Genomic DNA, 17,628 nt, shown 5'->3' on the forward strand with positions numbered 1-17,628 from the left:
AATTGAAAGTAGTGATCTAGAGATGGCAGTAGGATGAAGGAATGGGGCATAGTTTCAACAAGGCAAAGGGAAGCGCCCGTACAATGCAGAAAGTGGTGAAGACATTTATTACATCTCTATCATCATTGTCTCCAATGTAACCATTCTATTAAGATTGCTTTAGCTTGTAACGCTGTGGTAGGTTACCTGTAATTTTAGACCGTATGATAAACAAGAAATGTGTTCCCCAAGACGGGAATATGAAATAAGATCCCTTGATGCTTTTTTTTCTCTAAACTTTCCCTTCACCCTTTTGAACTCAAAATTTACTAATCATTTTCAACTTGTTATTATCTGGACCCACGCTGGGCGCCACAAAACTTTGCAACCCACACTGGGCGCCACAAAACTTTGAAACCCACGGTGGGCGCTACAAAACTTTCAAAACCACGCTGGGCGCCACAAAACTTTGAAACCCACACTGGGCGCCACAAAACTTTGAAACCCACGGTAGGCGCCACAAAACTTTGAAAACCAAGCTGGGCGCCACAAAACTTTGCAACGTACACTGGGCGCCACAAAACTTTGCAACCCACACTGGGCGCCACAAAACTTTGCAACCCACGGTAGGCGCCACAAAACTTTGAAACCCACGGTGGGCGCCACAAAACTTTGAAACCCACGGTAGGCCCCACAAAACTTTGAAAACCACACTGGGCGCCACAAAACTTTGAAACCCACGGTGGGCGCCGCAAAACTTTGAAAACCACGCTGGGCGCCACAAAACTTTGAAACCCACACTAGGCGCCACAAAACTTTGAAACCCACGGTGAGCCCCACAAAACTTTGAAAACCACGCTGGGCGCCACAAAACTTTGAAACCCACACTGGGCGCCACAAAACTTTGAAACCCACGGTGGGCGCCACAAAACTTTGCAACCCACCTTGTCGGGAGAAAGACTGGGTTAAAGTATAACTCACTTTCGAGGATAGTTTCTATCTGAAATATCGGTTTTAATGCATTATTAATCATTACACTAACAATGATACAATGCTTATTTTACTTCACAAGACAAGGAACATACATTACCTTTGTCTAAGTTTAAAGTCTAATTTATGTACAGATAAGCTAACTATGACTTGGAATACAGTTTAAAGTGCGATCAGAAGTAATGTGCCTACACCAGAACCTCTTCATTAAAAGGCACATTGTTAATTACTATGCTATCGGAGAGCCCCTGTTTGAACTTTTATAACAGCAGATGTATATATTTTATGAAGAAAAACTAGAAACGCTTATTTCTGAGCTCCCGCATAACACCCCCTCCCCCCGATCCATCAAGATGCATCAGCAGATATCATCTTATTACATACTGTGAATATATTAACAAGCGATTAATCTTCAGTTTCTACACATGTAATGTTCAGGATAATCATAAATTGTGATGGCTTCTGGTATTATAGTTCTCATTCACATTTGAGCCTTAGATACGGAGTAATGCTGTTGCATAATCGGAATGGGAAAGAAATGATTAGATTTTTTTATTGTTCACGTTCAATAACATTTGACTATTGCGAACCACTATTTGAGATGGCCCATTGTTGTCTCATAGCTCTACCGCAACATGAGTAAGGGTTATTATGAGGAACGATGGAGCGTCTATTTGCAAACCATAGGTAAGTCAGTGATTCGAGGAGGATTCAGTTACAAGAGAACACTATAAAATGACAGGAAATTCGTAAGTAATTTGAAATTACGCTCAGATTCCCAGTAGCTGATGTCAGCTATTCTCATCATAGTTATCCCCCCTCGCCCTTTCCTACATCAGGAATCGAAGTAGTCGCCTCCTTCTCTTACTCGCTCCGCAACGATGCGTCTGCATCTTTATTCGCAAAATCTCTGACCCAGTAGCATCCAGAACTTTTTCTTTTCAGAAACGGGGGCGAGAGATGTAACGTTTGAAATCCCCTTTTCAGAGCCTCTGCAATTCGGTGTTGATTACGACTGCGACGAGATTTATAATTAGTGGAGGACATTCCGAATGCTCTTTCTTCTCCTCGAGATAATGAGCGGAAGCTATTAGTGCCTCGTGTTTGGGAATATTGTCTTTGGAGAGCGGCGACCGTTCACTGCTGTGTATAACGACGCCAGGACTCGTTGTAGCGCAAGGGATCCGGTGGGAATTAAGTTAACGGCGAGCTGAGGGTCTTGTTCTGGAATGGGCGTCATCATCATCGACGTTTTAATGTGATTGGAGGATGCCTTAACGGCTGGGAATAATTAGCGAATCAAGAGGACGCTGTAAATGAGCGTCTTTTGGTATGCATCGGAGCGTTGCTGCAATGAGAGCATCAGAAATGCGGTTTCTGATTGCAGCAATGATGCGTTACCTCTCCCAGTGGGTTTTCTGTCATATATGGTACAGTGGAAGTGAGTTGGATTTGTATTATTGTTCTTTTATTATTTCTGTTTTGGTTATTTCTACGAGTGAGAGTAAAACTAAAACCTCAAAAGTCTGACAAAACTTACTGGACAGACTGTAAACAGCTCCAATTTACATGCGGTATCGACTGTTATTTTCAAACCTACCTCAAGTAGAACATTAAAATTCTGACCAAATCGAAATTTATTGTATAAAAAATATATATACACTCAAAACGTAACGTTTTCACCTTCTAAAGGGTCTTCTTCAGACGAATATTCACAATAAAATTTATTGATAAAGCATTAAAATGCTGACGAAAGATTCTGAAGAAAAACCTTGTAGAGGGTGGAAACGTTACGTTTTGAGTGTATATATTTTTTATACAATACATTTTGATTTGGTCAGCATTTTAATGTTTTATTAACATGGAAAAAAGGCTTAACAGTGTTGCTACCTCAAAGCTGCAACACTGATGAAGTGAGCTTCACAACATACACATGCACCAGCGAAGAGCAGTTGGTTCTTTCCGCCTGGAAGCCTAAAACGTATAGACTTCGTACGGCAAATGAAAATGAAATGTGTCTATGCATCCTTACCTTGCCAGCAAGTTGACAAGTAGAGGAGAAAGTTCGACAATGGTCTCAGTCCGCATGCAGATGGATGGAAAGACCTTCGATGTGGCTTCTAAGTGACTGCACATGGATTACAAATATTCTTCTCCTTGAGGTTTACAGGCACTAACTCAGACTTGAAAATACGTGTGGATCAGCGACGAGACTATGCTCAAATGCAGCAAACTTGCGCAGCTTTACATGCAGAAATGTACTAGATAAAAAGCAATAAAAAAGAGAGAAGGTTTGCATTTGACTGTCCCTCCAACGTCCCCCTGTTACCTCTAGCGGTTAATCGCAAAGCTGATGATGAACTGATGAAATTAACTATGGGACCAACACAGCGATACATCAGTCCCTTGAACAGGGTTTTAATCTGGACCAGGGGCGACGCCAGGGTGGGGTGCGAAGAGGTGCTTCCGCACTCCTCAATTTTATCCCTCACCCCCTTTTCCAAACATATTGTCAACCTAAAGCACGCATTGACTATTACAACTAATATACGTTAAATTGATTCATTGATTCATTTGTTGTTTTAAGTCCATTTTATGCACAGAAAGGCTAATCGGGACTTGACCTATAGTTCAAATAGGATCCGAACCTCTTTGTGCCTCCACCGGTATCTAACCCAGGACTACTTGATTACAAGGCGATGACGCTACCACTGCGCCATTGGGGAGGCTAATATACGTTAAAGAATGCGCATCAATATAATGATCAGCTACTGCCTTTTTCATTAGTTGAACATAATAACCTTTTTGGTATTCATTAAATAATACATTTTAAACATTATTTCACGTTAATTTTTTTCTTTGGTAGAAGAGCTGTTTTTATACAAATGTTAGTGATCTTGACTTAGAAGCTAGATAAAGAATGCATGCTGTCATGTCCCTATATTCTTATAATTATTATTATCAATTGATCCCATTTTAATAACAGTATTATTAAGATACATATTCATTATATTATCGCATTAATTATGAACTTTATTATTATCATTATCATTAAAATGTTAGGCACTTTTCGGACCCCTTCCGAAATATAGTTCTAAGCACGTCCCGGTGTACATGCTTCATGTTATCTTTTTTCAACATCGCACCCCTTAAATTTTATTCCGCACCTCCCTCTGCGCCCCTAGATGATGAATCCTACTGCCGCCATTAATTTGGGCCGGTTGATTGTTATCGTGATAAGCTGACCACTCTACCCCAGAAACCGGATTTGAACTTATTGTTTGAAGCCAGTTTCTCTTTTCTGTCTCATTAGGTTGATCGCGGCTATGATGATGAATGGTCAGATGAAATAGAACACTGAGCAGACCCAATAAGGAACGTACACCCTATACAAGGCTCGAACCCAGAGCCTAGCCTGCACTTCCCCGGTGGTGTAGTTGCTCAGAATAAAGTCGTCTTTCATTCGATTCCCTGCGACACTCCTGGGTTGAAACGATTGAATTGAGAGTTAATGGTATTATTATAGCACAGAAGCGTCCGTAACTGTGCAAGGCACAGTGGTTCTCAAACGACTTTAACATGTACGTCCAGTCCTACTTAGCATAGGCGTGCGCAGACCCTCTGATTAGGGGGGGAAAAGCCTTGATGAAAGTTCAGTAGTGAAAGAAAAATCTAATTTTATCTTACTCTTTTAGTTTTATTGCATTGATGGGCATATGTGTGTATGTGTATATATACATTATTTAAATACATTAAATAAACAATTCATCCGCCGCATAACAAACCAACAGCAAAAATTATATAAATTGTCTGTGAAATGTGCGCGCTCCTTTTCCACCAAACCAAACTGTTATAGCAGAAACTGTCTGAAGTACTTAGTTGTTTTTACTTCTCTCTCTGGTAATTCACAATGCATTACAGAAAAGAAACAAACAGCGAGCAAGAAAATTGTTCGATTCGAATTTATATAAATTTAAAACAGTACTGATTTAATAGCGCGCAAAAAAATTCATGTGATGCCATGGCATTCTCGTTTACATTTTTTCTCATTCAGATCGTTCGGCGTAGAGGGACAACTCTCGCAGCCCCTAGCCACTACTGCTCTGAACTTGACAAGACTGTAAGAAATGCAGATTTGGCGAGCGAAGCGAGCACGAAAATTTTACGAAATGAATTTTTATTTGCATAAAATTTGAAGTCGATGGGACAATTGACCCTCTTTACCCCCCTGCAGGTGCTCCTGGCCGTCTGGAAGAAATAATGCACGAAAGACGTGAAAACTAATTCCATCTTCAGTATTCTTTTGTCCCGCTACTCTTTGATTCTGGTAGTCTTGCATTCTTTTACTTCAATGTTTGCCCCTCTAGAATTGATTTCCGTCGAACTTTCATCGGCTTGAAAATACTTCATTTTCTTTAAGAGTATAATATTGTTTAATAACAGCAAGAAGATTCCTCTATCTAAACTAAATTTCTAAGTCAAAGTTTAATAATATGGGAGCATGGAACGTCTGGAAAGGATGGGGCAAGGTTAGCCATATCCTCCCCTTCAAAAACGAATGTCAACCTAAAATTATATATTTTACACGCATAATTTGATTTCAGTCATAGTAATTTACATTAATTATTATGCAATAATTTCAAACTGAAGAGGTGTTTTTGAGGGAGCAACACTATTGTTGGGTTAATATGTCCAATGGAAAAATACCTTGTTTGCCCCTGTTTGGAAAGAATTATGCAAACGTCCGTGATTAGGGGAGCAGTTGCCCCCCTTGACCCCCCGTGCGCACGCCTAAGCTACTTAGCCTATCTCTTTATAAAAGAGGCCTCCCCGATGGCGTGGCGGTACGTAGTCGCCTTGCAATCAAGGGGTCCGAGGTTCGATACCCACTGAGGCACACAGTGGTTCGGATCCTACTTTAAACTATAGGTCCAGTCCCGATTAGCCTTACTGTGGATACAGTGGACTTAAAACACCAACTCAATCAAACAATCAAAATCTTTATAAAAGTGGCGACCTCAGTGGCGGAGTGGTTAGCACAAAGTGCTACGACGCTGGAGGTCCCGGTTTCGAATCCCGGCCAGGGCATGGCCGTTTGTAAGTGTATCTTCATGAATTTCATCATATCATCATTCATCCTCATCTTCGCGATTAGCCAAAAGGGCCAGAAAAGCGAAGTAAAATGAACCAAACCAATCAATTAATCATTGTAAAAGTGACTTAAACTTTGAAACCAGAGCTTTCACGGGAGAGTAAGTGAGTCCTGATCAATGAAACTTGTTTCTAAGGAATACTACACTTGATTTGTAACGTTGACTAGGCGATGAAGAGATTTGCACTCCAACGGCCATTTGTTCAAATTCCTGCGGCGGCAAAAACTTTTCATAAGCTTTATAATCGGTTCCCGTTGTTGTTAAATGAAGTTGTTCTGTTTGTTTCTGAATATTCCAGATTAATGAGAATAAACATGTATCGGAGGCGTGTTTTAAGTGTCAGTTAATAACGTCATGCGTTGCTATTACTTTTAACGACTTCCTCAATTTCAACTAACTTTGCGGTATAAATTTTCCTTCAGTATTGTGCGTGACGCAGTGCGTACATCATCTTCGTTCCCAGTATTGGAATTTACGTTTCAGAGAGAATTAGAACCGCGCACTAACCCTACATAGGTAGTGCAGGTCTCCCGCGTTGCGCAAGCGCAGATGGGAGCGTCTTAGGAAATAGCTTCCTCGAATCCATTTCACCTGTCGTTGCACTTTGGCCCCTTTCTTCCTAGCAGATTCAATTTTCTCCTAGTCACAGTGTTATTTCTGTATTATCCTCCACTCCCTCCTCCTCCTCTTCCTCTCTCCACCTCGCCGCCTCTACTTTCCCGCCAAACCGTTTCCCGCGCCGTTGCGAAAAAGCGCGGGAGAATGGGGAATGAGAACTCTCACCATCCTGCAGAAAGTTCTCGCCTCGGAGCTGGATCTTGTTCCGGCTTCCTGCATATACTCTTACGTGTCCGCTAAGAGGAAGTTTCTTTCGGAATTAAGGAAAAAAGGAAGAGGAGGAAATGTGGTAGAGAGGAGACAGAAAAAAAATTCCCTCGCCTAAAAATGTATTTGAGTTGAAGACGACGAAGGGTGGGAATTTACCCATCAGGGGGACGTCGGTGCAAACACATCTTCGGGATTCTAAAGTCTCCTCCCCCTCCCTTCTTACCTCATCTTTTCTTTTCTTGACACTGCATTATTCACGAAGTTCCGCAGTTCCGATGGAAACAAGAACTTCTAGTTGAAGATCGAACCTTGAAGATAGTCTGTGGACTTGAAATTCCAACTGATCTTCCTGTATCTTGTGAAACTTCAATGAGATACTCTTTACGTTGCAAAATAATAGATGACAGCACCTATTGCATAGTAGATATGTTTGTAAATATGCCGTCTATACTGTTCCTTGTCAAACTTTTTAGGCTCTGTAAATATGTATGTACATATTTCGTGTGAATTTCTATTGTATATGTTTCTCATCGCACGTCACCAGTTACTTTGGTGGCTGATACCAATTACCTCAGTGTGTATATATTGTGGCTCTCGATAAATAAAAGTGGCGCAATTTCTTCTAAGTACACATGTCAAACATTTTTCACAATTTTTCTTCCTACAACATAGTAAGAATCAATAGCAAATTTAAATGACTTTCAATTGTTGCTTTAGTTGAGTTTTACCATCTTTTATTCTCTTTAGATATCCTGAAAAGTAAAAATAACAGCGCTACAAATTAGGGGCTCATGTTGGCCATTTTGAAATGTACACCATCTCTTCAAACGGTAGGCAATTTGAACCAGAAAGTTTTATTTTGCACCATCTTAAGCGTTAAATAATACGAGTTAACAAAAGCTGATCATAGAATTATCTGTTTCTTTGCAGGTATGAATCTTCATTTGTTTAACAATCAAATACCTAGTTGCGGAGCCTGAAGTCCAAAATTGAATGACGTGTCATTGAATAGTAAGTGGGACATGTTAAAATAAAATAATGCAATATAATAATATGTTATTCAGCAGGCGATGCTCAGTATGTACGTACTGTTCTGCCACCTAATTCTTGTCAGGATACAAATTACATATATTCACTACAAATAGAAAATGAATACAGTAAAATAGAAATAAGAAGGTAAATATATATATGCAGTATATATTAGGACTAGGTGGGAGGTCAGCATATACTGTACCTCGCCTGCTTAATAAGTATATGCGTGCGCGCGGGTGTGCGTGTGTCTGTGCAAGTAGAGTTATGATAAGACATCAAGAATTATTTAAGAAGTAACAATAGCACAGTAAGTAACTAGTTATGTTACGCAATTCGATTCAATGAATCAATAACTGGAATTCAATGAAAGCTTAACATCATTTCATTATGGGGTTTTAAATTTATTCTTGTTACGCTGCTTACGTAGATGAAAGTCTTGATTGATTAGTCATTGCTGAGTGCAGTTCATTCCAAGTTGAAACCACATTTATCGATAGTAGTGATGTCTTGACTGCGCTTTTTGTGTAATGTTTGTTCTGGCCTTGTATGGAGCGTGACTGAATGCGTGAATTTAATTATCTGAATAGATAAACTATGTAGTTTACCTACTATTAGAATGTTGTATTTGAGTGGTATATACTCCAGATAACTTCTTCCGGTCACTGCAAGGCGTCATGTGTGTTGCCTAACTAGGCGATAAGTAGATTATAATTGCAATTTTTCAATGGCAAATTCTAACACCGCAGTAGAGTTATGCAACACACACAACGCCTTGCAGAGAAGCGGGTATTTCGGGATCTAAGTGTTCCATTTTTCTTGCCGGTGAGTGTACACCTTGTTGGAATATCCTTATTCCATATCGTTTAACACTGTGTTAGAATTCCTTCCTCGGTTGTTGTCCTCTCGTTAATGCATCCAGACATTTTTCCTATCGCCACGTGTCAATATTAGATAAAGCACTTGGACGTTTGTTTAGTAGATTAATGACAGATGGTACGAAACTTAGAATGTTTAAGAAAAGAGGATATTTCTACACATTAACACAATTTTATTGCATTTACTTTAGTGTTAATGGACTGTGAAGTGTTTGACTGGACTGTTTAAGAAGGAAGGTGCTTTCTGTATGAATAAATTATGTAATACATGAAAAGTCTACTTCTTCTGTATGGAAATCGAACATTTTGTGATATGTTTCGTAGATTCTTCGTTTCCATAGTTTCCAAAGATTGGCTCATATACGTATTATTAGAGATGAACTCGACTGTCGCGACGAAGCTAGTGAAGACAATCCCTACAATTTCAAATAATATATATCAAGACTACATACATTCAAAATTACAATGTGAATATCACATATATACAGATGCTTCAAAATCAACGTCTGGAAAAACAGGAGCAGCATTTTACTGTGATAATTCTGCAGAATTCAAAATTTTTCCTTTGCCATCGTATCTGTCAATTTACACTGCAGAAGCTTTTGCAATACGACAGGCATTGCTTTATGTACAAAAGAAGAAGTTAAATTCAGTTCTAATTGCAACCGATTCAGCCTCTGTGCTAAATTCTTTACAGTTTGCATCATGGTCATGTCATACGGAATGGTACATTGTTAACATAAGAATACTCACACTGAAATTAACGAGATTGGGACACCTGGACATTCTTTAATAGAAGGGAATAATATAGCAGATACTTTGGCAAAATATGCAGCGAATCAAACAATCCAACGGCCGCTTTCAATAAAGATTCCGTTCGTAGTTTTGGAATCACACACTAGAAAAATACTACTTACTGACTGGCAAAACTTGTGGACAAATACTGGCACTCAATGCGGTAAGGCCTACTATTCAATACAAGAAAGAATTCCAAAGGAATGTTGGTTTAAACAGATTCAACTCTCCCGGAGTTCCCTCACAACTATAATGCGCTGCAGGTTAAATCACACTATCGCCGCAGCTCATCTGTACAAGAAGAATTTAGTGACTTCACCAGTTTGTTTGTGCAATGAATATACTGCAACTCCAAACCACATTATATTTCAATGCAAACTTTATGAAACTTACAGAGAACCATTTTTACAGGAATTGTACAGGAGTGGACATCAAGCGCCACTGACACTGCCTTGTTTACTGACTTCACCTTCATCCTCGGTAATCTATAAACTTACAAAATATCTTAATAAGTCTAATATAATTCTGTAAAAGTGTAATGAAATTTGGAAACTATTTATTAAAAAGGAATAATTGTGAGTAAATATTATGTGCATACATGTATATAATACCAATTTATAAATTGTTAACTGGTGCATGGATTTTGTCCACAACCAATAAATATTTTATAAAAAAAAAGCAACGTGGCACGAGAGGCTAACGAGAGCTGCAACACTTGTTTATGCTAGCAGTATGCAGCACCGAATCTGAACTGCGTAACCTACTCACGCATGCATCTGATTAGCAGAAATAAACATGTGAATAGGTTAGGCAGGTTCTGTTTAATTCGGCGTATTTTGCGCAGCAGACAATAAATACGGAACGCCATAATAGTTACCTCTCGCAGTGTATGTTCAAGTTGCTATAGCTGTCTCTCGAACGGTTAGGGACAGCTTTAGGAACTTTGACATGCACAGTCATGAGCAATAACTCTTATGACATAACGTATTGTTTGTTGTCTGATATGAAAAGTACTCTAACAGCATCAGACCTAACCTGCCAAAGTTATTCACATATTTATTTCTGCTATCAGATGCATACGTGAGTAGGTTAGCCTGATGAAGTTTGGTTAACGTTATTTTAAGTGTTCGTAATATTCTTATCAAATATGCCTATTAATATCCTCAGACAAACTTTTAACTTGCCGAAGTGCTAATTATTCATTTTCGGAGATGATGACAATGTTTTAGCTAATGTCCATTATAATGTGCTGTGCATTTTCCGCACAGGCCCATTTACAATCTTGCACTTTCAACAAATCTCAAGGGGCTTTTTACACCCATATTTTTAACTCTTTAAGTAAGGATTTTAGATAAGGGGAATTTTTTCCCGCATACTATGAAGAATACAAAATGGCCACATGTGCCGACGCACCCAAAACATTTTATCACATTCATTCATTCATTCTTTATTTACAAACTCTGTGTTTAACTAGTGAAACAAATAAGTGTATTTGTACAGAAAATGCTATTTCTTGAGAGCTTCTGTTTATAAGTTTTCGGCCTACACAGAATTCTACGTTGTCAGTAAATTGTAACAATGGTGGTGGACTGATAGCAACTGATAGATAATTTATATGATAAGATGGAGTGAACTAATTGTAGGAATATCTATGCTGTATATGACCATTGTTGTGTTCAGTGTTAAGTAACAATAAACTATAATTATTACTGTTGAGGGGAGATTTGGCCGTCCAAGCATCTTACGATGCTAGTACCATATTTGGAACTACAGTTCATTTCCTTTCCCACAATAGTTCACGAGTAGTTTGAAAATGTTTCAAGCAATTATGGAAGATACATTTTTGAGAATTGTTTATTGGTTGTTAAGGCACGTGTCGCGGCGGATGGTGGAGCATTGCTCTCATTATCTTCAATAACGACGCCTCGCCTGGGCGTTGTCGCACGGATGGAATTAACACAGTAATGAGCTTAGTACCTGCGGCCACTGCGCTGGTAATGGACGGAACTACATCTGTCGCGGATTACACACTTAACTAGCGCAATATGAACCATCGAGGCCTTCGTCACGAACAAGGGTACTCTGCATTTGTAAAAGCTTGCCGAGTGCGTTGGGTGTTGATTTATTCTGGGGCGAAATCGAATGTTTGTGTTCGTAAGTGGCACGTATTGACGTCGTGTTTAGTTGTTATCAGAAGGAAGTGAAGCTTCAAGCAAGGGCGGCTAACCCTGCCTCCCCTAACTTGACACCCTTTCCAACACCATACAATAAAATACATGGGAATGTTAGTATCGGCGATATGGTGTCAAAACTGGGGAAGGAGAGGCAAAACAATTTACTTTATCTTGAGAGACAAGGCTTAGCATTAAGAGGCCATAGTGCGGGGGGTAAAAGTGGAAGAAATTGAGGGTGAGGGCAACTCCCCCCCTAATTGCTGCCACTGCATATAGTTTTGTTAAACGAGGAAAAGTTATAATCTTATTTTTTTAAATGCCTTAAGTGCTACTGTTAAAGAACACGTTTATTTTAGGTATGTGTTTATTAGAAACATACTTAATGATATCAAAATAACATAAATTAGCTTAAATTGCTACATGATTTTGCAATGTACTTGCTATGTTGTACAGTAGTAACTTCAAGAAATTTTTGTCTGCACAAATCCATGCCTTTTTAAAACAAATAGCCACACTAATACCTGTAATCAGAATTAAGATTGTAGCGCTACTCAAGCGGGACGCCCTGGTTTGACGCCCCTAGCAGTCGCCCGACCCTTAAGCCGCCAACCCCGCTAAATATATTTCGGTGTACACTCATTCCCGGCCGCCTCGCCTCTCTATTCGTTATCTTTCGTCGGTAACATCGCTGAGAAAAGTAGAACGTAAGAGAGAAATGAATGAAAGTAGTGACGGAGAAGTTACCTGGCAATATTTATGTGTCTCACCGTATCTAGTTTCGTTTTCTGCATATTCATAAGCTGCACGCGGATTCATAAGCTGCCACACGTACACACACACCAACACCGACGTGTGTAGTCTTTTCATCGAGACGAGTTGGTTCGTCCTGAATTTTTCAGTGCGTTAGGTTTAACAGACAAAGGGGGCACCAGAAACACAAACGCCCTCCCCGACTCGCTTCAGCCTCCAAATTGAGAGTATTCTGCGAAGCTAGAGCCGTGTTTCACAACTCGCTCCCCCTGCTTCCCTCGACCCGCTGGGTATCCCCAACTCACCAGGGGTGGCTGATGTCTTTTCGGCTGACAATGTCGTCAACTACCGCTTCCAAAGTTTCCATCCAGATCCCACCGAGACTGGAGTATTCCTTCCAGCGTAAAGCTCCTCCAGTAACTTAATTAGTCATGCAACGCACTGCTAATCCTTTACATGTCATTGTGTCCGCGGACAATGCTTCGTTCGTCAAGATTTCCCCGCTCCAGAAAGGAGGGAACTCGGTAGACAAGTCAGGCGCTCGGTTTCAATACGGCCTTAGTTGACAGCCTTGACGCCAGAGGGCAGGCTCTTCCGTTAATGACAAAAGTACAAGGTTTCTATGAGGCTTCTGCTGGGTTTCTCTGAGCGTCATGGGCTAAAATCAAAAAGTTGCCTCGTCTGAATTGCAGTGGCGTGTCCAAGAGGGGGACGGTGGGTATCATAATCCCCCTCTCTTTGCCCTGACGTACATAAGGAAACAAATTAACGTCAAGTGCAGAAAAATATGTTAAATTAGGGAACTATTAATAAAACAATTGCTTCTACTGCATATTCCCCCATTTCGAAAATCCCAGGCGATCAACAATTTTGGCCAGTAAAATTGTCATATCTTAATATAATCGGAGGACATTCTTTGACCTATTTTATTTTCGCTACAATCTATTTTTTAAAAAAGTTCTTGTGATCGTGAGTTTTATGTTATTTTGTATGGAAATTGTGTAATTAAAAAAATAGGAGTGGGCATTGCTCTGAACTTGCATTGTTAAGATTCATTATGGAGTCCAAGGCTTTATTGTTATGTATATATTAGTTTTTGGATCTCTCTTTTCCAAAATCCCTTTCTGGTTTCGCTTCTTCCGTTATAATTTCAGCTATTACAAACAATTAAAACTAGTGCCAAGCATGTGCTTTTTACACACCTTGTAGTCAGAGATTCTAAAAATGTGTTATTTTGAGTGAAAGTATGCTGTGGCTCGTTTCAAACTGTATGAAAATTTTAGGCTCCAAAATATGAGTTTCTCTTTCCAATCTATCAGTCTAGCCTCGCATACAGTTTTCAGTGTCATTCTGCTGTCTCCAGGTAAATGCTGCTACGGGACATTGGATGAAGGTCAGGACACTTCCATATATTTTTTCCCACTGTCCTTCCATCCCGTAAGTAGTTCCATTTTCCAGCGAACCATTTGAATCAACCCTGAACTAATTCTTCAGCAATCCACATCAACACAACCACGTCCGATCCGGCTTCATTTTCCAGATCCCACTTTAAACTTTATGCCCAATCCCGATTGGCCTATCAGATGCATTTTAAACAAATTTACATTTCCCACTTGCGTAAAAAGAAAACTCAACAACTTATACTTAACCTTTGATAAACTAAGTCACCTTACTTTTCGATCACACCTCGCAACTAGCGCGAATGCTGCAAGTTAAAAAGGAAACTGCAATATGCCCTTTAGGCCATCAATTCACATTACACACTTCTGTCCTCCTAGAAGCGCACTTCTTCAAGTCCTACCGACTCACTAGGTAAAACATTTCTCATGTCCCTGTTCCGAAATATGGACTATTCTGCCAGTTTATGACCACCATAATTTTTTTTTTTTCATTCTTTGGACAGTTTCTTACAATTTCCGTACTCTTCGCGTCCAACTTGTGTCCATCCATCATCTTAAGGTCTCCATTACGAACGTAGAGGACTTCGATTTCTTGCAGCCTGCGAATACGAAATGCGTGGGTTTTTGTTCAAGCCCTTTCAAGAGGTTCTCTTCGTACAGACGACACTACTGAACTCCGCAGTGATTCTGCCCCGAGCCTAGTAGCCAGTGTTTAGAAAACTACTTTTTAAAAGTAACGCCTATAGTTAACGCTACTTTTTCAATGTAACTAGTTTACTTTCACAAAGTACTTAAATCTAAAAGAAAAATCCAAACACGTCGTACAACATGTAACATGCATGAATTGCAAATAGACTGGCGTCAAAGGCCCAGCCCAGATATTTATATAGCCAAACCTTACGAAATATGTACAGTCACCGGCAATAAAAATGTAACACCTAGATCCTGAAATACTCACTTCCCTGCAAGGCGTTATGTGTGTTGCCTACCTTTACGGCGATAAGTGGATATAATAGCAAATTTTCAATGGCAACTTCTACCACCGCCGAAGAGTTAGGCAACAAACATAACGCCAGCATTTTAGGATCTAGGTGCTCAATTTTTTATTGCCGGTGACTACATACATGTGGATAAGAAAAAAATATCTGAATTTTGACGCGCCTAGAATCAGAACTGCAAAACCCCAAGTCTTTTTTTTTATGAATAAAGAATTGTGTTCTGTGCTGTTTCACAAGCCTTGTAGCCTAATCAACGGGTCTCGGTTTCGATACCTGGTCTCGATTAGCCTTTCCGTGCATAAAGTAGACTTAAAAATTAACTCAATCAATCAACTAAATTAATGCTGAAACAAGAGGCGTCATTTTCATGCACCATTTCACTATTTAAACAATCAGAACTTGCCACACCACCGTCATCCAATCATAGCGCCCTATTGGATGACGTAACCATTCTCCCGCTTGAGTTATTTAATTGTGTTTTGATTCCAATAATGATTATCATTATCGCTGATACAATTAAGTCGTTATATAGGTAATATACCTAAGTAGTAAACATGTACACGAAATATGTTTATTTGCCCTTTCAAGTTAAATTTAGAAACAAAATCCGCCAAATCGTTATTTTTGTATAAGACTCGGCCGTGTCCTATCAGTATTGGTTGTATGTGTTCAAGATCTGGACCGTACGTCTGTGTGGAACATGAAAGTTTAGTACGGTTGGCAATACTGATTTAATTTGTTTACACCGCTCGCAATTCCAACTGGCGGCTGGGGAACAACCAATCAACGATCGGTTGAATTCTCTTCGACTGACATCGGGCGTTTTCGTATCACAAGGCACAGAATCTTACTGGCGGGACGAAACAAATGAGCGTCGGATGTACAGCATGTTGCCAAACGTGCTGTAAAACGAGAGAGAGAGAGAGAGAGAGAGAGAGTTGATCAGCGTCGTTACTCGACAGAAGTTTTACGTACAATACCTAGTACACAAAGCAATGAAAATTAGTACAAAAACATGTACAAACAAGGTAATAAAGACAACTGACAAAAACAGATGTACGCTTGGCAACGTTGTAACACGAGAGCGATGTTACCCCTACAGCTTTTACTTCGCAACTGAGGTTGTTGATAGTCATCGAGACACACGCTCCTGAATAGGATTGGTAGACAGATAGAGAGAGAGAGCTATGTAGCAAAAAGTAGGTCAGCCACCAGTTGGGCCTGAGATAGACATAACAATGATCCTAGTGTATGCTCTCACTTGCCAAAGGCTTCGCTGTTCGCATTATTTCGAGCAATTGGACCTTTGCATCCAGACGTTTTTGGACGAAGAGGAGGAGGAATCGTCTTTGTAGTATCACTGTGGACACGTCGCGTGGGGGAATATTATCGACTTAAGATAATCTTAATTTCGCAGGAATCGTCGGAGTGTCTAATGGATATGCAGTGTTGGGTAGGAAGTTTTATGAAGCTTCTGCAGAGACAGACGAATCTTGAATAATCCAAGATATTGATCGATGGAGACATAATGACTATGTAGGAAGATTACGGGTTACATGCAATATGTGGTTGCCAGAATGATACTATGATGAGAAGGGGGAAGAGAGAAGGATATAGAGAATAATCATGTATTTTGTAATCTGGTCTGTACAAGTAACACTTTAGTAACAATTAACATTGATTTTTTTTTCAGTAACGTTAAGTTACTTATTCAAACTCAGTTACGTTTTCAAACGAGGAACCGTGACTGTAACTCAGTTACGTTTTCAAACCAGAACAATGACTGTAACTCAGTTACGTTTTTATATGAGGAACAGTGACTGTAACTCACGTTTTCAAACCAGAACAATGACTGTAACTCAGTTACATTTTCAAACGAAGAACCGTGAATGTAACTCAGTTACGTTTTCAAACCAGAACAATGACTGTAACTCAGTTACGTTTTCAAACGAGGAACCGTGGCTGTAACTCAGTTACGTTTTCAAACCAGAACAATGACTGTAACTCAGCTATATTTTCAAGCCAGGAACTGTAACTCTAAGTCAGTTTCTTTTTAGAGCTACTTCAGCCAAGTACAGAGCTACTAGTAGTTCTTTCGACTCCAAATGAAGGAGGAGGAACCAAGGGTCGACACAGTGTTGCCGCTTTGTTGCTTTACCCGTCATAAACTAACCTTCGTCCACATAACATCTGTAACCTTACTTAATCACTAGGTTGACTATAAATTTTGACAATATATATTAGAAAACAATTACTTTTGTTAAAGGCTTGCTCAAGAAATAAACATGCATTTGTATATAAAGCCTCAATCTAACATTACATTTCAGTGTTATTATTTTCGTGTATTTTTCTAGTCACTTTGTTGTCTCCATATTTCTCTTCGTCGTTAACCTAATACAAAATTACAGGACGCTAATTATATCAACAATTCAATAGGTTCGCTTGACAGGCCGGCGCAGTATAATCTTGCATTAGTACATTTCTAACTAACAGATGGAAGCACTAGTCTAAACCAATCTGCAACAAACCGTGCACGGAACAAAGGCAACGTTTTGGGGCAATGTATATAACATCTAGAATCAACGATACATCTCTTGGGAGCAATATGTAGCATATACTAGTTGCTTAATGCTGCACACACCAAGGCCGAAATT

The 17,628-nt window shown here is 39.6% G+C and overlaps 1 protein-coding gene across 1 annotated transcript in view; it reads left to right on the forward strand.

Moving 5' to 3' along the window:
• Positions 1 to 1,630: 1,630 nt before the first annotated feature.
• The window catches only part of LOC145985528 (lachesin-like), a 258,993-nt gene continuing 242,995 nt past the window's right edge, over positions 1,631 to 17,628 (forward strand). Inside the window, exons 1-2 of the mRNA XM_083119598.1 lie at positions 1,631 to 1,656; positions 7,933 to 7,961. Of these exons, the coding sequence (XP_082975724.1) occupies positions 1,631 to 1,656; positions 7,933 to 7,961 (55 nt within the window). The remainder of the gene's footprint in view (positions 1,657 to 7,932; positions 7,962 to 17,628) is intronic.

Source organism: Lepisma saccharinum, chromosome 3 (genome assembly GCF_977018435.1).
Source record: "Lepisma saccharinum chromosome 3, izLepSacc3.1, whole genome shotgun sequence".
NCBI classification, from domain to species: domain Eukaryota; kingdom Metazoa; phylum Arthropoda; class Insecta; order Zygentoma; family Lepismatidae; genus Lepisma; species Lepisma saccharinum.